This window comes from Heteronotia binoei, chromosome 4 (genome assembly GCF_032191835.1).
Source record: "Heteronotia binoei isolate CCM8104 ecotype False Entrance Well chromosome 4, APGP_CSIRO_Hbin_v1, whole genome shotgun sequence".
Lineage (NCBI taxonomy): Eukaryota > Metazoa > Chordata > Lepidosauria > Squamata > Gekkonidae > Heteronotia > Heteronotia binoei.
The window spans coordinates 21,808,337-21,835,165 of NC_083226.1; the positions used below are offsets into that span (position 1 = coordinate 21,808,337).

A 26,829-nucleotide genomic window follows, 5' to 3' on the forward strand; every position below is an offset into this window, starting at 1 on the left:
GCACGCATAATTGTCATTATTTCTTCATAATGGTTCCCACCTTGTGGATATTTATGAACACCACCACTATTTGGTTTGCCACCTGCCTCAGCATTTGCTACTTGGCAATGATTGCCATGTTCTCCCACCCTGTTTTCCTCCAAGTGAAGCAAAGATTTTCAGGACTTGTGCCCCCGTTGCTTCTGGGATCAGTTGTCTTCTCTGCTATTATGGCTCTTGTTGTGGTCGCAAGCTTGAGCAATGGCTTCTTGATGTGTGATTCCAACAAATCACATCAGTGATTCAGAAATTAAACCCCCTGACTTATACATGTTCTCAGCTTTTTTAGCTACTGTCCCAAATCTCATTCCTTTAATGATACTTTTGTAATTGCCCATCTTGTGAATGACCTCTCTGTGGATGCACACAAGATGTATGCAAGGCAATGGAATTGGCATCAAGGATCTCAACACTCAAGCTCACAGGACTGCTATCACTGTCAAGACAGTGTGCGTTTGCAATAAAAAAGGCCAACGCCATGCTGGGAATTATTAGGAAGGGAATTGAAAACAAATCAGCCAGTATCATAATGCCCCCATATAAATCGATGGTGCGGTCTCATTTGGAGTACTGTGTGCAATTCTGGTCACCGCACCTCAAAAAGGATATTATAGCATTGGAGAAAGTCCAGAAAAGGGCAACTAGAATGATTAAAGGGCTGGAGCACTTTCCCTATGAAGAAAGGTTGAAACGCTTGGGACTCTTTAGCTTGGAGAAACGTCGACTGCGGGGTGACTTGATAGAGGTTTACAAGATAATGCATGGGATGGGGAAAGTAGAGAAAGAAGTACTTTTCTCCCTTTCTCACAATACAAGAACTCGTGGGCATTCGATGAAATTGCTGAGCAGGCAGGTTAAAACGGATAAAAGGAAGTACTTCTTCACCCAAAGGGTGATTAACATGTGGAATTCACTGCCACAGGAGGTGGTGGCGGTCACAAGTATAGCCACCTTCAAGAGGGGGTTAGATAAAAATATGGAGCACAGGTCCATCAGTGGCTATTAGCCACAGTGTATGTGTATATATAAAATTTTTTGCCACTGTGTGACACAGAGTGTTGGACTGGATGGGCCGTTGGCCTGATCCAACATGGCTTCTCTTATGTTCTTAAAGCTCTGGCTTCCTTTGCTTTTTTTGTACATGTTTAGTTTTTTAGCGGTCACTACTCAGGCAATACTGATCTGGAATGACATGGAGCACAACTGGCTATTTATACTGCTTGGCATCATATCTGTTTCTTGTCCTTCTGGACATGCCATTATACTGATACTAGTAAATCCCAAACTCAAAGAGGCATGGGTCAGGATGGTGCTTCGCTTAAAATGCTGCTCTGGTGAAGTGCCTTCTTAAAACCTACCTCTAGACCATAGAGAGGACATTCTCTTTCACAAGAAGGGCCGTGAACAACTCTTGGAGCGCAATCCTACCAGAAGTTCTTCATGGGTAGATGTGCTGTTCTTTGTCCTTCACAGAAACATGCACGATGGGTGGATGATTACTGCCTGCTCTGTGATAGCTTCTCTTTCTTAAATAGCAGAAGTAGTTAAGGCCTCATAGACCTAAGAAGCTAAATAGGACTGACTCTGGCAAGAATCTGGAAGGAAGAAATCAATAAACATAGTTGGCATTGATAGAAAAAAATGGTATAATGGAGAATTAATCCACTGGTATCTTGGGCTCTTGGGAGGGGGTGCTTTTTGAGGTAGATGCACCAAATTTGCAGCATGGCATCCAGTGCCTCTCCCCAAAATACCCTCCAAGATTCAAAAGGATTGGACCAGGGGGTCCAATTCTGTGAGCCCCAAAAGAAGGTGCCCCTATCTTTCAATATTTCCTATGGAGTGAAGGCATTTAAAAGGAGCATGGTCCCTTTAGATGTGATGGCCAGAACTCCCTTTGTTCAATTGTGCTTGCCAAAACCCTGCTTCTGGTTCTACCCCCAAAGTTCCCAGATATTTCTTGAAGTGGATTTGGCAACCCTATTCACTATTCCACGGCAACCCTATTCCACAATTATAAACATCTATGGTACTTTACATATTTTTCCATGGGGGCTTTTTCCCATGTGGGCTTCTTTCAGTATGAGCTTTTTTCCGTGTGGGCTTCTTTCCATGTGGGCATGTTTCCAAGGGGGCTTTTTTCCTGTGAGCATTTATGCTCTTGAGGGTTTTTTTCCCTTTGGGCGTTTTCCCTTTTTGCTTTTCTCCTAGAACCCTGAGCTGCAGCATTAATTAGGGGTGTTTGTTTTTCAGTTCTGTGCATCAAATCTCTGCTAAGGGGACAGGACACTGTTTTCGTGGCCAGAGTGTTTGGGAAGCAAAAGCTGTTGAGAGTTTAAATGGTTGTAGCTTAGAGGCATGGATTATTTGCCCTTCTTGCTGAAATACTTGGGTAAGCCTGTCCCAACCCAAGTTCCTCCGGTCTGCCAGGTCTTTTGCTGAGGACTGGGAATGGGTCTGAGTGCCTAGGGTTGCCATCCTTCAGGTGGGGCCTGGAGATTTTCCAGGATTACAACTCATCTCCAGATGACAGAGATTGGTCCCCATGGAGAAAATGGCCTCTTTGGAGAGTGGCCTGTGTGCCATGACACCTCACTGAGCTCCCTCCTCTGCCCAAACCTTAGCCTCCTCAGGCTCCACCCCCAAATCTCCTGGAATTTCCAAAACCACAGCTGGCAAGCCTAGGAGTGCCTCAACCACACACCTTTCCATTTCCCCTGGTGCTTTCCTTTGCTTCAGTCTCATGTATGGATTACATTGCTTCTGTAGCATATTGTTCTTAGTACCGTAATAAATGGTTTAATTCTTATCAGTTAAACCCAAGAATTGCTGTCTTCCTACTGGGAAGGATCCAGGGGAACACCTTCAGGAGCAAAAAGTCTGGAAAACAGCACATTGTCGGAACAAAGCTAAAAGGAGCCCACAGTACCCCCCCCCCCCACTCGCAAAAAAAAAATACCCCAGTAATAATTGATTTGTTCATTGATGGGATTTCCATCCCACCCATCCTGCCAAGGCAAGCTCAGGGTAGGTTGCAAAGAGGCTATAGTGCAATATTTCATAAAAATATAAAATATGAAAATTCTCAATATAAAACAATATGCAATAAGCCATTTAAAACAGCAAGATGGCGCTATCTCCCTAAGTCTGCTCATAAACATTCTGATTCCCGTTTAAAACCACAAGATGGTGCTATTTTATTTTATTTTATTTTATCGGATTTATATCCCGCCCTCTCTGCCAAAACAGGCTCAGGGCTGCTCACAACAATAAAACATTTACAATGTTGCTCTTTAACTTTAAACAAATTAAACAATAAACAATTAAAATATTTTTAAAACTATTGGTGCTCGTGTTATTTCCAGTGTCTTCATCCCTCATTGGGTATCCTCATATGCTACTATCAGTTGAAGGTGAGTTGAAATAGACTTGTCTTACAAGCCTTACAGAACTGGAGAAGGTCCTGCAAGGCTCTTACTTCTTCTGGGAGCTGGTTCCACCAATAGGGGGCCACTAGAGAGAAGGCTCTCTCTCTAGTGGTCTTCAATCTTCACTCCCTCGGCCCAGGGATCAATAACAGATTCTGTGTCCCTGATCTAAGTACCCTCTGGGGGACATATGGGGAGAGACGGTTCCTAAGGTAGAAAGGTCCTTGGCCATATAGGGCTTTAAAGGTAATAACCAACCACTTGTAGCGAATCCGGTACACTATCGGCAACCAGTGCAGCTCCCACAGCCCAGGCTATATGTGCTCCCGCATGGAGAGCCCCAGTAACGGCCTGGCCACTACATTCTGCACCAGCTGCAGTCTCCGGATTCGTGACAAGGGCAGCCCCATGTAGAGGGCGTTACAGTAGTCCAATCTCAAGGTGACTGTAGCATGGATTTATTTATTTTATTTTATTTATTTATTCGGGATTTGTATCCCGCCCTTCCCACGAGTGGCTCAGGGCGGCTTCCAACAATAACAATTTAACAATTTAAATATAAACAATTAAATACTTCACATTTAAAACATTAAAACCAATACATTTCAATTCATAAAACAATGCAGCTTAAAACCAATAACATATCATTTTATATAAACAGATGGCAGGCCAGTTACGTCAGGTTCCATCCCGGCTAGGTGTAGGCTAGCCGGAAGAGGGTCGTCTTACAGGCCCTGCGGAATTGAGCCAAGTCCCGCAGGGCCCTCACCTCTTCCGGCAGCTGATTCCACCAAGTGGGGGCCATAACGGAGAAAGCCCTATCTCGAGTGACTTTCAGGCGGGCTTCTTTTGGCCCGGGGATAGAGAGGAGATTTTGTGTTCCTGACCTCAGTGCTCTCTGGGGAACGTATGGGGAGAGACGGTCCCTCAGGTAGGCAGGTCCCAGGCCATATAGGGCTTTAAAGGTGATAACCAGCACCTTGTACCGGACTCGATACATCACTGGAAGCCAGTGCAGAGTCCGAAGACCCGGCCGAATGTGTCCCCACTTTGGGAGACCCAATAACAGCCGGGCCGCGGCATTCTGCACCAGCTGCAGCTTTCGAGTCCGGGACAGGGGCAGCCCCATGTAGAGGGCATTGCAGTAGTCCAACCTCGAGGTGACCGTAGCATGGATCACTGTTGCTAGGTCGTCGCGCTCCAGGAAGGGGGCCAGCTGCCTTGCCCGCCTAAGATGAAAAAAATGCGGACTTGGCAGCGGCTGCTATCTGAGCCTCCATCTTTAAGGAAGGCTCCAACAGCACCCCCAAGCTCCTGACTCTGTCCGCCGCCATCAGCGGCGCACCGTCAAAAGCTGGCAGGGGGATCCCCCCCCCCCCGGGCCGCGGCGACCCAAGCAAAGGACCTCTGTCTTCGTAGGATTTAGCTTCAGCCCACTCAGTCTGAGCCACTCAGCCACGGCCTGTAATGCCCGGTCCAGATTTTCCGGGGCGCAGACCGGCCAGCCGTCCATCAGTAGATAGAGCTGGGTGTCATCAGCATACTGGTGACACCCCAGCCCATACCTTCGGGCTATCTGGGCAAGAGGCCGCATGTAGATATTGAATAACATCGGGGAGAGAACCGCCCCCTGGGGCACACCACAATCAACTGGATCACAGTTGCCAGGTCGCTGCGGTCAAGGAAAGGGATCAACTGCCTTACCCACCTGAGATGGGAAAAGGTGGATTTGGCAGTGGCTGCTATCCGGGCCTCCATTGTCAATGAAGGCTCCAGCAGTACCCCCAAGCTTCTGACCTTGGGCGCCATTGAAAGTGGTGCACCATCAAAAGCTAGCTCCCTAATTCTGCTCCTAAACACTGATTCCCATTTAAAACCACAAGATGCTGCTATCTCCCTAAGTCTGCTTATAAGCATTCTAATTTCCTTCCAGTTCAGTTCATATAGTTCATGAGCAGTTAGAGCAGTGGTCCCCAACCTTTTTGGCACCAGCAATCTATTTTGTGGAAGGCAATTTTTCCATGGACCAGCGAGGGGGGGGGGGCAATGGTTTTGGCATGATACAATTGCGCACTTTATTTTGGTGTGGTGGTTAAGCGTGCAGTGAACTGGATTTGATTCCCCACTCCTCCGCTTGCAGCTGCTGTAGTGGCCTTGGGTCAGCCATAGCTCTTGCAGAGCTGTTCCTGAAAGGGAAGCTTCTGGGAGAGCTCTCTCAACCCCACCCACCTCACAGGGTGTCTGTTGTGGGGGAAGAAGATCAAGGAGATGGTGAGCCACTATGAGATTCAGAGTGGAGGGCAGGATATTAATCCAGTTGTTTTTTCTTCTTCTTCTTTTACAACTCACAGCCCGGTTGCTAACAGGCCATGGACTAGTACTGGTCCACGGCCCTGGGGTTGGGGACCCCTAAGTTAGAGAACACATTTGGACTAATTTCATCAAGTATTCGTGGTCTTAGCTAAAAGCTTGGCCAGAAGAGCTCCATCTTATAGGCCCTCTGGAACTGTAGTAAGTCCCACTGAAGAAGAAGAAGATATTGGATTTATATCCACCCTCCGCTCTGAGTCTCAGAGCAGTAGCTCATAATCTGCTATATCTTCTCCCCCCACAACAGACACCCTGGGAGGTGGGTGGGGCTGAGAGAGCTCTCACAGCAGCTGCCTTTTCAAGGACAACTTCTGTGAGAGCTACAGCTGACCCAAGGCCATTCCAGCAGGTGCAAGTGGAGGAGTGGGGAATCAAACCCAGTTATCCCAGATAAGAGTTTGCACACTTAACCACTGCATCAAACAGGGCCCTAATCTCTATGGAGAGCTCATTCCACCAGGCTGGGGCCAGAGCCAAAAAGGCCCTGGCCTTTGTTGAGGCCAAACAGATCTCTCTTGGGCTGGGAACTACCAGCCGACATTGATTAGGCAATCTTTAGGCCCTTTGTGGGACATATGGGGTGAGGCAGTCCTGCGGGAATAAGGCATTCCCCCCCGCCCCCAAAAAATAATCTCACTAACAGGGGCCAGAGGACTGGCATTGCTAATTTCTCAATATGTCCCTCCAGCTGTCCCTTTAATACCAGCTTGGGCTGCAACGTTTATCAGGGGATGTTGTTGAGCTCCATCCCAAGTAAAGCTTAAACCAGTTTAAAACCACAAGATGGTGCTATCTCCCTAAATCTGCTCATAAACATTCTGATTCCAGTTTAAAACCACAAGATGGCGCCATCTCCCAAAATCTGCTCATAAGCATTTTGATTCCATGTAGAAAGATCCAAGAGGGCAGCCGTGTTGGTCTGAAGCAGTTGAACAAAGCAGGTAGGGTGGCCAGACCGTCCCGGTCTCCCGGGACTTTCCCGGTTCTGGCCACCAATTCCCGGCTCCCGGCTGCCTATACCGGGACCATTACAAAGTCCCGGTATAGCCAGCGGGGAGCCGGCGGGCCGCGCGCGCGGGCCGGGAAGGCGGGGAGTGAGGCAGCCAGCGTCCCTGCGCGTGCGCACAGCTGTGTGCGCACGCGCAGGGACGCTGGCTGCCTCACTCCTCGCCTTCCCCGCCCGCGCGCGGGGTCCGGAGAGGCCAACGCTGGTCCCTGGAGGCCTCCAGAGGCCAGCGGAGGCATCGTGGAGAGGCCGGCGCTGGTCCCTGGAGGCCTCCAGAGGCCAGCGGAGGCATCGTGGAGAGGCCGGCGCTGGTCCCTGGAGGCCTCCAGAGGCCAGCGGAGGCATCGTGGAGAGGCCGGCGCTGGTCCCTGGAGGCCTCCAGAGGGCAGCGGAGGCTTCGTGGAGAGGCCGGCGCTGGTCCCTGGAGGCCTCCAGAGGGCAGCGGAGGCTTCGTGGAGAGGCCGGCGCTGGTCCCTGGAGGCCTCCAGAGGGCAGCGGAGGCTTCGTGGAGAGGCCGGCGCTGGTCCCTGGAGGCCTCCAGAGGGCAGCGGAGGCTTCGTGGAGAGGCCGGCGCTGGTCCCTGGAGGCCTCCGCTGGTCCCTGGAGGCCTCCAGAGACCAGCGGAGGCAGCGTGGAGAGGCCAGCGCTGGTCCCTGGAGGCCTCCAGAGACCAGCGCCGGCCTCTCCGGCCTCCGCAGCCGCCGCCAGCCCCGCCAGCAGCCCGGAGGAGAGGCCGCCACCCGCCCTGGATCCAGGTAAGCCAAAAGCGCGGGGGGGGGCGGCTGGCGGGGGGGCGGCTGGCCTTCTTTCCTTCCCTCCCTCCCTCCTTCCTCCCTCCCTCCTTCCTTTCTTCCTTCCTTCCCTAACTCCTCCCTTCCTTCCTTTCTTCCTTCCCTCCCTCCTCCCTTCCTCCCTTCCTTCCTTCCTTCCTTCCTTTCTTCCTTCCTTCCTTCCTTCCCTCCCTCCTTCCTCCCTCCCTCCTTTTTTTCTTCCTTCCTTCCCTCCCTCCTCCCTTCCTTCCTTTCTTCCTTTCCTCCTTCCCTCCCTCCTCCCTTCCTTCCCTCCCTCCCTCCCTCCCCCCTTCCTTCCTTCCTTCCTTCCTTCCTTCCTTCCTTCCTTCCTTCCTTCCTTCCTTCCTTCCTTCCTTCCTTCCTTCCTTCCTTCCTTCCCTCCCTCCCTCCCTCCCTCCTCCCTTCCTGAGTGAATGGGCCACTGGCCTGATCCAACAGGGCTTCTCTTATGTTCTTATGTGACACAGTGTGTTGGACTGGATGGGCCACTGGCCTGATCCAACAGGGCTTCTCTTATGTTCTTATGTGACACAGTGTGTTGGACTGGATGGGCCACTGGCCTGATCCAACAGGGCTTCTCTTATGTTCTTATGTGACACAGTGTGTTGGACTGGATGGGCCACTGGCCTGATCCAACAGGGCTTCTCTTATGTTCTTATGTGACGCAGAGTGTTGGACTGGATGGGCCACTGGCCTGATCCAACAGGGCTTCTCTTATGTTCTTATGTGACACAGTGTGTTGGACTGGATGGGCCACTGGCCTGATCCAACAGGGCTTCTCTTATGTTCTTATGTGACGCAGAGTGTTGGACTGGATGGGCCACTGGCCTGATCCAACAGGGCTTCTCTTATGTTCTTATGTGACAATACTGATTTTGGTGGACCCAAGCACTGATTCAGTGTAAGGGAGCTTTGTGTTTGTGACTGGAGTAGACAATACTGACTTTGGTGGACCCAAGCACTGATTCAGTGTAAGGGAGCTTTGTGTTTGTGACTGGAGTAGACAATACTGACTTTGGTGGACCCAAGCACTGATTCAGTGTAAGGGAGCTTTGTGTTTGTGACTGGAGTGGACAATACTGACTTTGGTGGACCCAAGCACTGATTCAGTGTAAGGGAGCTTTGTGTTTGTGTCTTCTGGTGCAATTTTGTTCTCAGATCCTGTATTTACTTCATCAGTATATGGGATAAGGCACTTTCTCAACTGTGCTGCATAATGCAGCCTATTTATTTTGTCCTGTTTGCTCTGTTGGCTCTATCTGCGCCACCTTCATCACTTTCGGGGTGTGGATCCCCAGTGGGGTGGTCTCGCGACTCCCTCCGCCGGCTGTTTCTGATAGCCCTGCGCCCCCTCTTTCATTTGATATGTGTCCCGTGCGGATGCCACCCTCCCGCCGGGAGATGCCGCAAAATGAGCCCCCTTGAGGCTTATGGCGGCAGGGCTCGGGGGAAGCGAGCTAGACTGCTGTTCTTTTGAGGGGTCATAGAGTGTTTCGAGCCCGTCCCTGTGGCATCAGTCCCATCGTTGTGGGGCCCAGGGGGCCGGCGCAGCGGCACGCTGAAGCAGCCTGTCGGTCACTTCCGGGTTCCTGTCCTGCATCTCGACCTGTGACAAGCTGTGACAGACCTGTGAAGGAAGGGAGGGAGGGAAGGAAGGAAGGAAGGGAGGGAGGAGGGAGGGAGGGAGGGAAGGGAGGGAGGGAAGGAAGAAAGGAAGAAAGGAAGGGAGGGAAGGAAGGAAGGGAGGAAGGGAGGAGGGAGGGAGGGAAGGAAGGAAGGGAGGAGGGAGGGAGGGAGGGAAGGAAGGGAGGAGGGAAGGAAGGGAGGAGGGAGGGAGGGAAGGAAGGGAGGAGGGAGGGAGGGAAGGAAGGGAGGAGGGAGGGAAGGAGGGAAGGAAGAAAGGGAGGAGGGAGGGAAGGAAGGAAGAAAGGAAGGAGGGAGGGAGGAAGGAGGGAGGGAGGGGAGGGAAGGAAAGAAGGCCAGCCGCCCCCCCCGCCAGCCGCCCCCCCCCCCCCCCCCCCCCCCCCCCCGTGCTTTTGGCTTACCTGGATCCAGGGCGGGTGGCGGCCTCTCCTCCGGGCTGCTGGCGGGGCTGGCGGCGGCTGCGGAGGCCGGAGAGGCCGGCGCTGGTCTCTGGAGGCCTCCAGGGACCAGCGGAGGCCTCTCCACAAAGCCTCCGCTGGCCTCTGGAGGCCTCCAGGGACCAGCGGAGACCTCTCCACGCTGCCGGCGCTGGCCTCTGGAGGCCTCCAGGGACCAGCGCCGGCCTCTCCACGCTGCCGGCGCTGGCCTCTGGAGGCCTCCAGGGACCAGCGCCGGCCTCTTCGCTGCTGGCGCTGGCCTCTGGAGGCCTCCAGGGACCAGCGGAGGCCTCTCCACGAAATGATGTCACAGGAAGTGGTGTCACTTCCTGTTTCCGGCAGTGGCATGACGTCACCGGAAGTGACGTCACCGGAAGTGACGTCACCGGAAGTGACGTCACTTCCTGTTTCCGGCGGCGAGCGCAGCGCTCCGCGCACGCACACCCCTACCTTCCACCCCCCCCCCCCAGGTGTCCCTGGCTGGCCTTCAGACATTATGGTCACCCTATATATCCAGAGTTCAGCTTGTTTGGCTGTCTTACCATTTTCCTGCATGAATTCCAGTGTTTTTCTAATCATTTTATGTGATTCATGTGCTGCTTCTTCTTTTTCAGACCCCAAGATGATATGTGCTCAATAAAGTGGTGCACAAAAGAGAAAACTGGCAAAAAAAAAAAAAAAGAACCAACAAAAGGCATTAAATTTAGTGGCGAAGACTGGAAAGCCGACAAATTATTTCACTCAAATTACACAACGTGATCTTCCAAATCAAAACCAGCCTCCGTCATCAGAAGCCTGCTGGCATTGTGTCTGACTCTGACAAGATGAAAATTGAACAAAACTCCACTCTTTTCAGGACCACTTCAGGGTCTGACTATCATCATGATATTGTGCTGCCAGAGGCTGGCTCAACTGGCACCAGTACTGTAAATTCTTTACTGCAAATGTCGATGCAAGTTGCTTTGCAAGGCAGTCTGAAGTTGCAAATAAGATGCAAGAGCTAGAATTTGTTTATTATGGTGATCAGGCGGGGTGAGATTTTGCAAATGGTTCAAAGAGCAGTTCAACTTATGCAAAAAGAAGGATGGGAAGTTAAAAACATGTGCAGGTCCGTACAGGTTACTAGCTGACCAACTACCCATACTTAAGGAGAGAATTCTGAAAGATTTGAAGCACTTGCAAAGGAAGTGCCACCGGTTGGTAACGGAGATGCTGCTCAAACTGAAATGCAGCTCAAACCTGCAATCACGTCAGAAAGAAGGTACCCAGTGATGGAGGTGCACCAAAAGTGGATCTGAATGCCAGAGATAAATTTTATCACTACCTTTTACACAGCTATTGACAAACTAAGAAAAGGAGAGGTGTACAAAGAAAGGGCTGACAAATTTTCTTTTATAAGTGATGTGCTAAATGATGTTACTTCATGTGCTGAAACGGAAAGTTTCAGTGTTTTCAAAAGCTAATTGATGCTTACCTAGAAGACTTGCCTTGTCTCTGCTAAGAACGGGAGCAGACTTGTTAGGTCAGATAAGTTTTGAGGACTTGATCAAAGACTCTGCAACCTAAAAAAGTAGAAGAAAACTTCTAAAGTATAAATAAAGTTGTAAGTAGGCAACTATAAGCATTATTTTGTATCTTCTGACCATTTATATTGAAAGGCTAGATTGTCTGTCTGTCTGTCTGTCTGTCTATCAGAAGAAGAAGAAGAAGAAGACCAGGAGGAGTAGGCTGCAATTGGATTTATACCCAGCCCTTCACTACCCAAGGAGTCTCAGAGCAGCTTTCAATCTCCTTTCCCTTCTCCTCCCCACAACAGACACCATGTGAGTCAGGTAGGGCTGAGAGAGCTCTTCCAAGAACTGTTCCTGAGCAGAATAGCTCTAAGAGAAGTATGGCTGACCCAAGGCCATTCCAGCGGCTGCATGTGGAGGACTGGGGAATCAAACCCCCTTCTCCCAGATAAGAGCCTGTGCACTTAACCACTACATCAAACTGGCTTTCTGTACCTGCAGCACCTACCTTAAAATGCTTCCTGAATTATTATTGTCATAATAAAACCTTACTCCCTTCATACATTCTAAGTTACTTTCTCCTGTGTGGCCACAGTGGCATGATGAAGATTTCCATCTGCCTGCTTTATATGTTTTGGTTATTTCCCCATTTTTGTGGGGGGAAATATTAGAAAGTTTGTCAAATCTTAGAGTTCAGCAAACTTCTCACAGGGGATTTGAACAATGGAGCCCAGAAGCAAGTATTTGGGGGTGGGGGGAAGAAAGAAAGAGCACAATAAAATTTAGAGGTTCCTGAGCTCCTTTCCTGTGAGCACCTGCCCAAAACGAGTGTCCCAGCTCCAGAGAACCCAGATTTTGTCTCCTTGGGAAAGAAACCGGGAGCCAAAGCAAACAGAAAGTGTGAGGAATAGTACCCAGGCCTCTACCTTGTCCTTTGAGATGTGGGGTGCCAGGCCACAAACCCCCATGGGCAGGAGAGATGTGAGCTGAACCAAACAGGGTCTGTCTCCCTTGAGTTCCTGATGCCCTTTGATGCCCTTCAAAGCCCTGCAAGGGAACCACGGCAACCAGCATCAACACTTTTGAATTTAGAACCTTCCTTCCAACTGCCACTTCCAGGTGGTTCTCTGGGAAGAAAGACTAAGGCATTCCCCCCCCCCCCCCCCAATAATCTCAGCCAGAGGATTGGAGTTGCCAAGTTCTCAAAATGTCCTCCCAACTGTCCCTTTAATACCAGCTTGGGCTGCAACATTTATCGGAGGATGTTATTGAGCTCCAGGCCAAGTAAAGCTTCAACAGCCCCTTTCCACATATGAAACCTCTGTTCAAGGAGACATGAATTTTCTCCCTTGAGGAGAGAAACAGTGGGCCAAAGGAAGCACAACTTGTGAGGAACAGTATCCAGACTATCTGATCTTCAGGAAGTGGGGGGCCAGTTGAGAAACCTCTGTGGGAAAGGGAGGAATCAAGTGGGGTCTGCCTCCCTTGATGTCCAGATGCCTTCTGGGAGCTCTGGGCAGGGAGCCATGGCAACCGGGCTCAGCACTTGTGAATTTAGAAGCTTCCCTCCAGATGATTCTCTGGGGAGGCCAAATAGGCATTTTGTAAATCAGCGGCTCAGAAGGGAGTCATTAGCAACATTAAAAAAAAAAAAAAAGGTTGAAGAACCCTGTTCTAAATAAACTCACTGACAGGGTTGGGAAGGCTTTGGGTTGCCAAGTTTCACATGCATCCCTCCAGCTGTCCCCTTCATATCAAACTGAGCTGCAGCATTTATTATGGGATTTTTTTTTAAAAAAAACTGCTGTTCCAAGAACATCCTCTTTCTGTGCAAGAAACCTTTGTTAAAGGGACAGGACACTGTTTTCATGGCTAGAGTGTTGACTAGCTAAGAGATGAGAAACTTTAAAAAGGTAAAGGTAGTTCCCTGTGCAAGCACCAGCCGTTTTTGACTAGGGGGTTACGTTGCTTTCACGTTTCACAGCAGACATTTTTCCGGGGTGGTTTGCCATTGCCTTCCCCAGTCATCTACACTTTCTCCCCAGCAAACTGGGTACTCATTTGACCTACCTCGGAAGGATGGAAGACTGAGTCAACCTGGAGCCGGCTACCTGAACCAGCTTCCGCTGAGATCGAACTCAGGTCGTGAGCAGAGGGCTCCAACTGCAGTACTGCAGCTTTACCACTCTGCACCATGGGGCTATTGAGAAACTTTAGATACCAAGATTTTCTCACTGGACATTATCTGAGCCCAGCTGATATCTAAGGGAGATGGACATTAGCCAACATGGGAGTGCGTCTGCTCTAGCAGGTGCTAAGAAAGATGTCAAAGTAAGATTAGTAGGTGATATTTATCTGAAATAAGCATGTGAAAAGAGAAGAGTTCTCAAAGTTCTCATAGCCAGTTTGGTGTAGTGGTTAAGTGCATGGACTCTTTTCTGGGAGAACTGTGTTTGATTCCCCACTCCTCCACTTGCACCTGCTGGAATGGCCTTGGGTCAGCCATAGCTCTGGCAGAGGTTGTCCTTGAAAGGGCAGCTGCTGGGAGAGCTCTCCAGGAGAGTTCCGTAACAAGGCAGGAACGCCAGCCATCTCTGCCTGAGATGGTTTGTGGGGGTTGCAACTGTGTGCCAAGAGGAGGAATCAGGTACGGCAGGAGGGTGATCGCCTGGAACCTTGCCAGGTCGGTCTCCCATGGGCTTCCATTTTCAGTGGTCAAGAATCCTGGGGTGCTAGGATTGCTTGAGTACCTGGCACCCTGGTACAAAATTCTTGCTAGAACCACCATTAGCAGGACCATTGTGCCATCTGTTTTCAGGGTGACCAGATCTGTGGTGAAGGAGCATTTGTCCCATGCTGTGGAGAAAAGCCATCTTAGTCAATGTTGGTGCTTCATTGTGAGGGATCAGTAAAATCCTAAGCAGGCTTTGGCCTAGCCTCCCTCCAACCCTCCCTCCCTTCCAGAGCCAAACCAACAACTCTAGGGGGAAAGTCTCCTAGAGAGGCAGGAAGTTCTTTTGTTCTTTGTATTGGAGTTAGCAGGAAGAGAAGGCAGTTGGCAACTGGCGCTCAAGGGAGCATGTGGTGAGCATGGGGGCTCCTGCCTGTGAGGCCCCCAGGCAGTCAGACCAAGTAAGTCATCCCCAAGGCGGGGCAAGTTTAGACCAGGGACAGTAGGATGCGTTTATAACACCTTTCCTTTGTCATGCTGTTTGCTGTGCGGGTGCTGTGCTGTGCTAACTTTTTATATGCAACTGTTTTTGTTTTGTTTTTCTTTCCCTTTCTTTTTCTCTTGTAAATAAATATTTTTTTCTGTTTTGAATGCTGGCAGTCAAACTCTGTACCACATAGATCCCCAACCGCCTTAGACCACACTGCTTTATAAAGGGGGCCCCGGGGAAGGCATGCAGTTGGATAAGGTGCCAATCCTCCAGGGGTGCCCCAAAGAAGTGCTGAGGTCTCTGTGATACCCAAGTACTGGGTGGCAGAGGGCCTTGAGGCCTGGCCTCATAGCTGGAGAGGGGGATTGGGAGTCCTGTTCCTCTCAATCTGAACCCCTAGACCGAGCAGGTGGTGGCAGCGAGCCCAAGTGGCAGGAGGAGAAATAGCTCCCTCCAGGAGTTGGCGACTCAATAGGGAGTTGATGGGACCGGGTCTGAAGGCAGAATCGGGCCGGTTCCGCCACATTTGGTGGCAGCGGTGGGATAAGAACAAACAGGGAACTTGATTGGCCAGGCATTTTTGTTTTTTTGATACGTGCAAGCACCCAGAGGAAGCAACAGAGGTTTTGTTTTATTTTCGGGTCAACTGGAATAGGGTAAGTTTAGTTAGTTAGGATGGAGCGTGCTAAGAGACTGGAAATCCTGAAGATGACAAAGCCACAGCTCCAGGAAGAGTGTGCAAAGCAAAAGCTGGAGTGTGACAACATGACTGTAGCAGATATGAAAGACCTCCTGTTGGAGCATCATCAGCATGCAGGGGCACCTGCAGAAGTGCCCCTCACCCAGTCAGAAGCAATCTTGCGGCTACAGTTGGAACTGGAGAGAATGCGTATCGAGGCGGACCGAGACCGCAGACGGGAGGAAAGAGAGAGGGATGAGATCCGCAGACAGGAGGAAAGAGAGAGAGCTGAGATCCGCAGACAGGAGGAAAGAGAGAGGGATGAAAGACAAGCTGAGATCTGCAGACAGGAGGAAAGAGAGAGGGATGAAAGACAAGCTGAGATCCGCAGACGGGAGGAAAGAGAGAGCTGAGATCCGCAGACGGGAGCAGGAAGAGCAACGTCGCCATGAGCTTGAGGTGCTACGTCTGAAAGCTGAACAAAGCAAAAAGATCAAAGTCACCCCCAAAGACTTTGCAGTGTACAAAGAGGGAGAAGACCCCTCCATATACCTCTCCAACTTTGAGGAGGCAGCCAAACAGTGGGGGATTGCAGAGGAAGACTATATGTCTTACCTCTGTAGCAACCTGACTGGAGAACTTTCAGCCATCTATTACAGCATGCCGATGGAAGATGGGGGGATAACTTTTGCAGCCTATAAAGCCACTGTATTTAAAAGGTTTAAACTGGGGCCAGACCACTCCCGAAAGCAGTTCAGGGGTTTAGCTCCACAAGAATGCAAATCCTATTCTGAATTTGGGGTAAGGAAGGAACAGACAGTTCCAGTGTTATTGGGCCGGGATTTGTTGGTTGGCCAGTACTCTATCAATGCTGTAACCCGCAGCCAAACCCTCAGAGGAAAGTGGGAGGAGGAAGGCAACTTTAGGGAAGCCACCTCACAACCAGCCAGGGAGGGGGAAATAGCCCAGGTTACTGAGGACGAAGAGAGGTCAGTCACCCAGGAGGGGGAGGACCAGCCTGTCTCAAGCCCTGGAGTAGGGTGTTCCCAAGGGGAAGAGGGGTGTAGCTCTCCCCAAGTGCAGCAAGAGGCTGTGGATGTTCCTAGCGAGGAAAGGAACCTGTCTAGCGTAAAGGATGTGCATGCTGGAGAGACCAAGGTGGAGAGTGGAGATTTCACAGGAGGTTCTGAGAGCAGCAAGGCTAATGTGGGCTCAGAGGAGCACATAGCTGAAGGCTTGGGGGAATGGGAGTGGTTTCAGAAGGAGGTCCTGAGTGACCTTAGGTTGGAACCGGTTCACCAAGTAGCTGTGGATCAGAAAGTGGGATCTTTTGAGACACTCTCAGAGCAGGTTGTCTCGAAGCAGGGCAGACAGGAGTCCTGGGAAGCTGTGGGACCTTCCAGGCAGGAGGGGGGTCAGTTGGGTAGTGCTGAAAAACCAACCGAGGGGACTGAGAACCCAAGCCAAACCCTTGCTGAGGATTCTGGAAACAGTGGGACTAGGGGTGGCTTGAAGGAACAGATGATAGGAAGTCTGGGGGAGCCAGAAATGTTCCTGTCTGAGGTTCAAAGTGACCCTAGGCTGGACCCACTGTGTGAGGTGGCAAGGGACCAGAAAGTGGAGTTCTCAGAAGCTGAGACAGGGGATAGGGTGATGGTTTTCCTGCCACTTCATACTGGTGAATGGAAAGCGGAATGGGAGGGACCCCATGTGATTGTGGATGACCTGGACAAGGCTACTTATGTGGTGGCTATGGAGAAGACTGGAAAGACAGTTAAAGTGGGGCAGGTGAATATACCACAGCCATTCTCTGCGAGGTCCATGATGTTGCATATAAGTAGGAAGGAAGGAGACAAAAAGAAGCTGGAACAGCAACTGTTTGGAGCACCAGAGGTGGTTTTCTGGGAGGTCAGAGTGGACAGAGGGAACATCCCACCAATGAGGGATAAAGAAGAAGCAACTGTGTGGGAACTGGGCAGTTTCCAACCTCGTATGTGGGGCCAGGAATTTCCTCCTTTGATGGACCACTCATCCCAGCAACAGCAGCAACTGAGGGAGAGCACCAAACTCCAGAGGTGGTCCTGGGAGATGGAGGAGTACATCTTAAAGACTGGACATTCCTTCTGAAGGCAGCAATGCATCTTTTCGTCCAGAAAGGACATGGACACCTAGGGTGTGGGACTTTGTGTATTGTTGGGGAAATGCCTAATCTTGGTAAATGTTCTGTTTGGGTTAACGGGTTTCTCCTTGTTTGGTTGGATTCTGCTACGGGGTCACCTCTGTAGGAGGCAACCCCTCCGGCTCAGAATTTAAGGAGGGGGACGTGTGGAGAAATGCCATCTTAGTCAATGTTGGTGCTTCATTGTGAGGGATCATTAAAATCCTAAGCAGGCTTTGGCCTAGCCTCCCTCCAACCCCGTTTCCCTTCCAGAGCCAAACCAACAACTCTAGGGGGAAAGTCTCCTAGAGAGGCAGGAAGTTCTTTTGTTCTTTGTATTGGAGTTAGAAGGAAGAGAAGGCAGTTGGCAACTGGCGCTCAAGGGAGCATGTGGTGAGCATGGGGGCTCCTGCTTGTGAGGCCCCCAGGCAGTCAGACCAAGTAAGTCATCCCCAAGGTGGGGCAAGTTTAGACCAGGGACAGTAGGATGCGTTTATAACACCTTTCCTTTGTCATGCTGTTTGCTGTGCGGGTGCTGTGCTGTGCTAACTTTTTATATGCAACTGTTTTTGTTTTGTTTTTCTTTCCCTTTCTTTTTCTCTTGTAAATAAATATTTTTTTCTGTTTTGAATGCTGGCAGTCAAACTCTGTACCACATAGATCCCCAACCGCCTTAGACCACACTGCTTTATAAAGGGGGCCCCGGGGAAGGCATGCAGTTGGATAAGGTGCCAATCCTCCAGGGGTGCCCCAAAGAAGTGCTGAGGTCTCTGTGATACCCAAGTACTGGGTGGCAGAGGGCCTTGAGGCCTGGCCTCATAGCTGGAGAGGGGGATTGGGAGTCCTGTTCCTCTCAATCTGAACCCCTAGACCGAGCAGGTGGTGGCAGCGAGCCCAAGTGGCAGGAGGAGAAATAGCTCCCTCCAGGAGTTGGCGACTCAACAGGGAGTTGACGGGACCAGGTCTGAAGGCAGAATCGGGCCGGTTCCGCCACACATGCTGTCAGGGGGACTGTTCATTCCACCTCAGATATCTGGAGTTCCCAACATGCGTTCGAGGGGTATCTCTCCCTGACTGTGCATTGGTGGCAACCCAGTGAGCTGCAGGGTGGGGGTAGCAGTAGCGGCAGGTAGGGTCAGGGCCGCCAGGCCGGCTGTCACTAGGCCTTACTGCACACCGAAGCAGTGGACGTGCCGCACATGGTGAACACTCTAAGAGCCATCCTCTCACACCCCTCTGGGAGCAGTAGGCCCCTGAGAGCGGAGAGGAGTGCTGTGATGGTGAGGGACTATCTTTCAGAGCCTAACGAGTTGCAAGAAATGTCTCCTTTGGACTGCTGGGTCCCAAGGAGGGGGTCTGGCCGGCCCACTCCTCCGTGGCCAAGGCATTCCTCTCATGCCCACCGACGAGCATGCAGAGCAAGTGCGTCTTTTCACATATGAGCAACATTGTCTGCCCACATCGCAATCGCCTGCAACCCTGGACAGTTGAGCAGTTGGTCTTCCTGAAGGTCAACTTGCCTCTGTTCAGCTCCCCAAACGTAGACTATGAGAGTGAATGAAGTGAGCACCAACTTGTGCCTGCATCCTCTCTTGGCCCGCGCTTGGAAGGTTGTTGTAAAACGCTCTTCCACTAAACATAGACTAGAGTCCAAAGACAATCCAAAAACTCACTCACAAATTGATTGGCAGTGCACCCCCCACCCCTCATCCATCCCCAAACCAAAAGTGAATGCTGATTTAAAATCTGCAAAGCAATCCAAATTTCCCCAGTCCCCATCCACACATGCCTAATCATACTGAAAGGGCCATTGCAGCCCCCAACTGTAACCGACAGCACCCACAGGCCCAGCCAGGATAACCCATTTTTTTTTTTCAGGGGCAGGAGGAAGAAAGAGGAAGGAGCCAGTGATGATGACAGGCAGCCAGCAGCCATACCAATGCTGAGGTCCCTCTATTGGGACAGTGATAACTGGTGTGTCACTGCTGAACTGAGAGAGAAGGAATGGTTCCATTCCTCTCACACAATCTGAGGCCCTCCCAGTGATCTTCCTCATTTGGGATGCAACTCTGGCTGGCCTCCTTGTGGTGCACCCTAAGTAACGCAAAAGAGCCTGGACCAGCCAACAATCCATCACTCAAGGTAAGTCTAAATGTTTCTTGCTTTGTGTCAGATACAGAATGATGTGGAGCTAGGTGTGGTCCACCGCTTCTCTTGCTTGAGAGTTGTGTTATTTGGGGCAGGCGTGGAGAGCTGGCAACTGTAGTTTGCACAATCTGTGTCAGGGAAGCTGGCATCTGGGTGAGACACCCAGAACCAGCATGCCTGTTGTGCTTGGCCAGCTCTCCCCACATTGTTTGGGGCGGGGAGAGTTGGCATCTGGGTTTGCTGCAGCCTTGAGCAGATTGTGTTTCGTGTGGCAGTGACATTGGCAACTGGGTTTATATTGGTTCCTGGCCACAGGGTTCATAGAGTAGATAGATGGATGTAGTGCATTTGGGTCCTATAGAGATTCTCTGGTGTGAAGTTAGGTTTGGCTTTGTGCCCCAGGAATTGGACCCCCTGGTCCAATTTTTTTTTTTGGCCTTGTGGGTTTTTTGTGGGACAGTGCCCTGAAGCTGCACAGCAGTTTGGGGGGCTCTCCTCAAAACCCCCTGCTCCCCAGAGCCACTTTTCCCTCAACAATTACAGTGGGGGAAGTGGCTCTAATTGGTTTTTTCTCACCATTGGGAACATTGTTCCTTTTGGGGTGCCCACAGATGGGTGCAGTCTTTTTGGGCCAGGGAGGTGGCATGCGGGGGAGTCCCCTGAAGCTGCCCTGCAGTTTTGGGGCCTCTCCCCCCTCTAACCAGAGCTACTTTCCCCACAGTAATTATAGTGGAGGAAGTGGCTAATTGTTCTTTCTCCAGCATTGGTGGCAATGGGCCTTTTGGGGAGCCCAAAGACAGGGACCCCCTGGCCCAATCTTTTTGGAACTTAGGGTTTTTTTAGGGGAGAATCCCCTGCGGGTTCCCTGCAGTTTTGAGGGCTTTCCCTCAAAGCCCCTGCCCCCCAGTATCCTCGGATTATGCCCTATGTTGCCATTGATTTCAATGGCACATAGGATATAATGGTGGGATAGGGGCAACCTCTTTGGGTGCCCCTGGAATGGGACCCCCTGGCCCAATCTTTTTGGGATTTGAGGGTTTCATAGGGGAGAGTACCCTGCAGGTCCTCTGCAAATTTGGGTGCTTTTCCTCAAACCACCTCCCCTCCAGGCAGCTTCCAATATACCCTATTTTGCTTTTGATTTCAATGACCCATAGGGTATAATGGGGCCGTATATTCGGAAATAGCCATATATCTCCAGTATATATGGCTATTCTGAATACCTATATTTGGAAATATACGGTATTCTGAATATTTTGGCCCCGTATATTTTTGAATCCGATTATTTCCGAATTTATTATTTTTTTGCACACCCCTATTTGACACCCCTGTTTGCTTTGGAGTGTCAGATTAACTCTCTAGCAGCAAATGCAGAACAGGTTAAGAGTAGACCTTGGGGGTGCTCATGAGCCCAATTTTTCTGTTTGCCTCAATTGGCCACGCTTGTATCACAGGTTTCCTTTTTTCTTTGCCTTTCCCACAACAATCCATGGTTTTGTAGCCTGGCTGGTTTCCTGTAAAGCACTGTACATTGGGCCGCTCTAGAACATGCCCAGGAAAGGGCTACTGCTGCAAATTTAAGACAAATTAATAACTAGTAATAATAGTTGAATTTGGTGTAATATTGGTTTCAGATTGCAAATGAATAGTGCATCACCATATCCAGGGGTCATTTTGTAGAAAAATAGGTGGTGGAGCTCATCCAAGGATTGTTATGCAGCTGCACCTACTATTCAATGGACAAAGAGGAGATCTCAGAAAGAGGAGGTGGAACTCTAAGAAAGGTTCAGGAGCTGTGCTGCTGTGAGCTCAAACTGAATCCGAGGCCTGACCATATCTAGAGAGATGCGCTCACTATTTTCAGCATCTCTGCCAAATGTGCAATTATGAAATTTTAGAACAGGATATCTCTTTCTAGTAACCCAACCCTTTCTGGAAAAGATTTGCATCTCAGCAGGGTCATTACTAGAAAAGAGCTCCTGCCTCTCCAGATGTATTTCAGTTCCTAAATCAAAGGCCATAGCGCTGTGCTCTACCGGATGGATATCACTGAAAGGACAGCTTGAGACAAACTGCAAACATCACAGGAGAAACAGTTTTTTGTGCTCAGAATAATGGCAACTTCCATATTGATGATAATCAGTGGAATTCTTCTGTCTATTGAAGCCCTTGTTGGATTGGTAGCAAACGGATTTATTGTCCTCATGAATTACATTGACTGGTTCAGAAGCAGGAAACTATCCCCAAATGACCAGATCTTGACCTGTCTTGGCTTGTTCAGACTTCCATGGCTGGTACTGATAATTCTGTATGTAACTACAACCTTGGCTAATGGCAAATTTAATTGTCATTTTGAATATCTAATATTTCCCATCTTGTGGATATTTACAGACATTACCACTGTTTGGTTTGCCACTTGGCTCAGCGTTTTCTACTTGGCAAAGATCGCCACCTTCTCCCACCCCATTTTTCTCCAAGTGAAGCAAAGATTTTCAGGACTGGTGCCGCGGTTGCTTCTGGGATCAGTTGTCTTCTCTGCTATTATGACTCTTGTTGTGGTCGCAAGCTTGAGCAACGGCTTCTCCATTTGTGATTCCAACAAATCAATTTTGAACGTCAGTGATTCAGAAATTACACCCCCTGACCTATATATTCACCTAGTTTTTCTTGTTGCTGTCCCAAATGTCATTCCTTTAATCATATTAATGTCATCGTCCATCTTGTTAATGACTTCTCTGTGGATGCACACAAGACGTATGCAAGGCAATGGAACTGGCATCAAGGACCTCAACACTCAAGCTCACAGGACTGCCATCAAAGCTCTGGCTTCCTTTGCTGTTCTGTACCTGTTTAGTTTTTTAGCAGCCACTGCTCAGGCAGTAATGCTCTGGAAACATGTGGACGACACTTGGCTATTTATGATGGTTGATATCGTAATTGTGTCTTATCCTTCTGGACATGGCACTATCCTGATACTAATTAATCCCAGACTAAAACAGGTATGCGTCAGGATGGGGTTCCACTTAAAATGCTGCTCTGGTGAAGTGCCTTCTTAAAACCTACCACTAGATCACAGAGAGGACATTCTTTTTTTGCAGGAAGGATCCTGAGAAATGTTTGCAGCACAATCCTTCAGGAAGCTCTTCGTGGGTAGACATGGTGGTGTTCTTCCTCTTTCACAGAAGCCTGTACAATGGGTGGATGATCAATTAGATATTTCATCACAATAAATTAATCTACATTGCATAATGCATAAGTCAAATTATTCTTTTCCCTGCTTCTGAACTGATCAGGTTAGAAATGCTGCTCTTGATTTAGATACAATGGCTGAGGGTGATATGTCAGTGATAATTTTATATATAGAAATGCAGTTATTTCCCATTTTTTATATACTGTGGTCGTTTTCATCTACAAGTTATGCTGGTAATGCCATATGAAAACTTATACATTGAAGTCTTTATTACTTAGGATTTCTTTTACAACATTGTGATGACCATTCATAAAATGAATATCTGTCTAGAATCAATCTATTATATTGTCAATTGTATTTTACCTACACATGCTATTGATGCTGTAGTTATATTGCAGCTGTCTTGCTGTTCCCGCTGCCATCTGATATTGTTTTGTTATAATAATAATAAATTTTATTTATATCCTGCCCTCCCCGCCAAGGCAGGCTCAGGGCGGCTTGAACCACATTTGACAGAGTTTGTGTGCGTAGGAAGTTTTCCCCTGTTTGAGTAGACAGTTGAGTGCAACTCCAGAACACTGTGGTAAAGAAACAAAACTCCACAACAGCCAGTAAACAGTTGTATTTTGGGTTAACACGTAAGAAGCAGTCACAGGCAGGCCAATGGTCATACACAAAATAGCAGCCCTTCCAATATGCAGCACCAAATCACAATCCAATAGAGAAGTCTAGAATCCAGTCCAATACATTACATTCATAGCCAAGCAATCCTCCAGAGTAACAGTATATCAGTCTGATGTTCCTCCTCTCACATACGTCCTTCTCCTTCATCCATCGCCCAACAACTACTATGAGCAATGCTATCACTGATATAGTGCAGCCACCCAATCATAACACTGATTGTAACATTAGTTGCACCTGTTCCTCTCGTGACTTCTATCACAGCTGTATAGTTTTAGTTGCATAACATTGACTCAGCAGTTTAGTTCTCTTAAAGCAACTTAACACTGACAACATTCACAAGTTTGAAAAATTGTCATATACAATGCTTTGTTAATCTATATTTATTGTTTTATTGTTTCCAGTGCCTTATTTTTATTACTGTTCTCTTGCTTGCAGGGGAGTGCAGGATAGAAATCAAATAAATTAAATGATTGATAGTTATAATTAGATTCAAACTGGTTTGAATGCACTGTTTTAAAAGTTCTTTTAGCGCCTTTGTTTTTTCCGTTCAGTGAGGGTTACTGTGGACCAGCTTTTTTCAGTTTTCATTTCTGACTCAGTATGTCAGCTTAATTGAGTCAGGGTCTCTATCTCAGTGTCTGCATGTCTGTTTTGCATATAGAAGGTCCCAGATTCCATCCCCAGCATCTCCAGTTAAAAGAATCAAGTTGTAGATGACAGGAAATACCTCTACTTGAGAGTCTTCTATGGTAACAACTGCTATTTTTCTTAATGTGGACTAATTCAGACAATTCCAGTCACAAAACAGCTAGTGGAGAAGGTATGGTGATTAGTTTTCCTAGGAGGGTCTCTGATGATCTGGTTGTTCATCTGCTCTGTGTGTCTCTAATTCAATCGCAAACATTTCAAGTTACAGGGTTTCTATTTTTCCTTTTAATGATGGTGTCACCCCAGAGTTGGAAACGGCCTTTTAATTCTGATCTCCCAAATCTAGGGAGAAGGTGGAATAGGGTTCATTGCAGAAGCAACCCTGTTCAGAACACCTGTGCTCACAAGGCTACTACCCGAGACTAGGGTTGTGGAGAATTTTGCAACTTAAATATTTACCAGGTGAACACGCCTTGCTTGAATCTCTTAGTTATTTGGAGGAAGCGTTCCTGATCAGATTAACTTGCTGCTCCTCGCCAAGTTTGTCTTGAGCACAGTATCACACTGAACAACTTTGTGACTATGCAGTAGCCACTTGGTCATTGCCACTGGTGTCTGTTCTTACCTGGTCTGAGAACTAAACTACTGCAAACAGGGCAGCATCCCCCAGGGTCATGGTCAGGTCCAAAAATTGACAGACCTGTGCCAAACCCAAAATCACTTGCCATTCATCCCCTCTTTGCACCTAAACAGACAAATTCAGTGCCCAAGATCAACAAATTCCATTTCCTACGATTTCTGCCTTCACAATTTGTGGCATGCATTTAAGAACGAATGGCAGGAGTAGCAAGATCTATGGGCAGAACACAGAGATATGAAGCAATAAATAATGAATCTCACATACAAAAAAACAAATCTTAACCAGCCTATGTGACACAAGCTGAGCTGGGGCTCCCCTGATCTAGGTTGCATTCACAAATACTACTGGAGGACTCACCTGCCAAAGTGTTATTGCTTGTGGAGAGCCAGTTTGGTGTAGTGGTTAAGTGAGTGGACTCTTATCTGGGAGAACCGGATTTGATTCCCCACTCCTCCACTTGCAGCTGTTGGAATGGCCTTGGGTTAGCCATAGCACTGACAGAGGTTGTCCTTGAAAGGGCAGCTGCTGTGAGTGCCCTCTCAGCCTCACCCACCTTAAAGGGTGTCTGTTGTGGGGGGAGAATATCTAGGAGATTGTAAGCCACTCCAAGTCTCTGATTCAGAGAGAAGGGCGGGATATAAATCTGTAATTCTTCATGAACATTGCAAGAAGGGAGGAGGGGCTTCCTGATTGTGCTGTTTTCCGATGGAAAAAGTCAGTCAGGAAGGGGCCTGTTTTCCCTTTCCTCGGGTTCCACATGTCATCAGATTATGTTACTAATAACCAGGGCTTTTTTTGTAGAAAAAGCCCAGCAGGAACTCATTTGCCTATTAGGCCACACCCCTTGATGTCACCATTGTTTCACACAGGGCTTTTTTTGTGGGAAAAGCCCAGCAGGAATTCATTTGCATCTTAGGCCACACCTCCGGACACCAAGCCAGCTGGAACTGCGTCCCTGTTTGCTCCTGCTAAAAAAAAAAAAAGCCCTGCTAATAACAACACATGGTGCCTGTACCTTTCTAGTTTTTTAGCAGTCACTACTCAGGCAGTAATGATCTGGGAAAACATGGATGACACTTGGATATTTGTGATGCTTAGTATAGTAACTGTGTCTTGTCCTTCTGGACATGCCATTATCCTGATACTAATTAATCCCAAACTAAAGCAGGCATGGGTCAGGATGCTGCTTCCCTTAAAATGCTGCTCTGGTGAAGTGCTTGTTTAAAACCTACCACTGGACCATAGAGACAGGACATTCTCTTTCGCAAGAAGGACCCTGAAAAGCTCCTGCAGCACAGTCCTGCAGGATGCTCTTCATGGGTAGACATGCTCTTCCTCCTCTTTCACAGAAGGCTGTACAATGGGTGGATGATCAATTAGCTTTTTAATCAGAATAAATTAATCTACGTTGATGATGCAGAGGTCAAATCATTCTTTTCTCTGCTTCAGATATGGTCAGGTTAAAAATGCTGCTCTTGATTTGGACACAATGGCAGCGGGTGATATGTAAGTGATGATTCTATGTAGAGAGAAATGCAGTTCAGAAATGCGGTTATTTCCCAGTTCTTGCTATACTGTGGTTGTTTTCATGTACAATTTTTACGGGTGATGCCATCTGAAAACTTATACATCGTAGTCTTTATTATTTATGATTTCTTTTATAAGTGATGACCATTCTTAAAATAAATATAAGTCTTGAATCTATATATCAATTGTATTTTACCTACATATGTTATTGATATTTTAGTTATATGGCAACTGTCCTACTGTTTTGGCTGCCCTCTGATATTGTTTTGATTGTTAGTCTACATTTGTTATTTGAAGTGTTTTATGTATTATTTTTAGGTGTCTTATTTTTATTACTGTTCCCCTGCTTGAAAGGCAGCGCGGGATGAAAATATATAAACTACCCTAAATGGATGATAGTTATAATTAGATTCTGACCAAATGGTTAAAACCAGGGCTTTTCTTGTAGCAGAAACTCCTTTGCATTTTAGGTCACACACCCCTGATGTAGCCATTCCTCCAAGAGCTTGCAGGGCTCTTAGTACAGGGCCTACTGTAAGCCCCAGGAGAATCGGCTACATCAGGGGGGTGTGGCCTAATATACAAAGGAGTTCCTGCCAGTGGCGGACTGGCCGGGGTGTCAGCTCGCCTGATGGCTAGTGGGCCCCTGATGAAGTGGGCTGCCTTAAACATTAGACAATATGTTAAAAAATGTTAATGTCCTTTTAGTAGCTTGAAAATATAATAGACGTTCCAATATTATGACTGTAATGCAACTAAAATTCACAT

General features: G+C 48.6%; 1 protein-coding gene across 1 annotated transcript; it reads left to right on the forward strand.

Moving 5' to 3' along the window:
* Positions 1 to 29: 29 nt before the first annotated feature.
* On the forward strand, positions 30 to 25,759 carry LOC132570065 (taste receptor type 2 member 7-like). The gene is made up of 3 exons (XM_060236506.1): positions 30 to 255; positions 21,764 to 22,371; positions 25,580 to 25,759. Exons 1-3 carry the CDS (start codon positions 30 to 32, stop codon positions 25,757 to 25,759), a joined length of 1,014 nt encoding a protein of 337 aa, XP_060092489.1.
* The last annotated feature ends 1,070 nt before the right edge of the window (positions 25,760 to 26,829 follow it).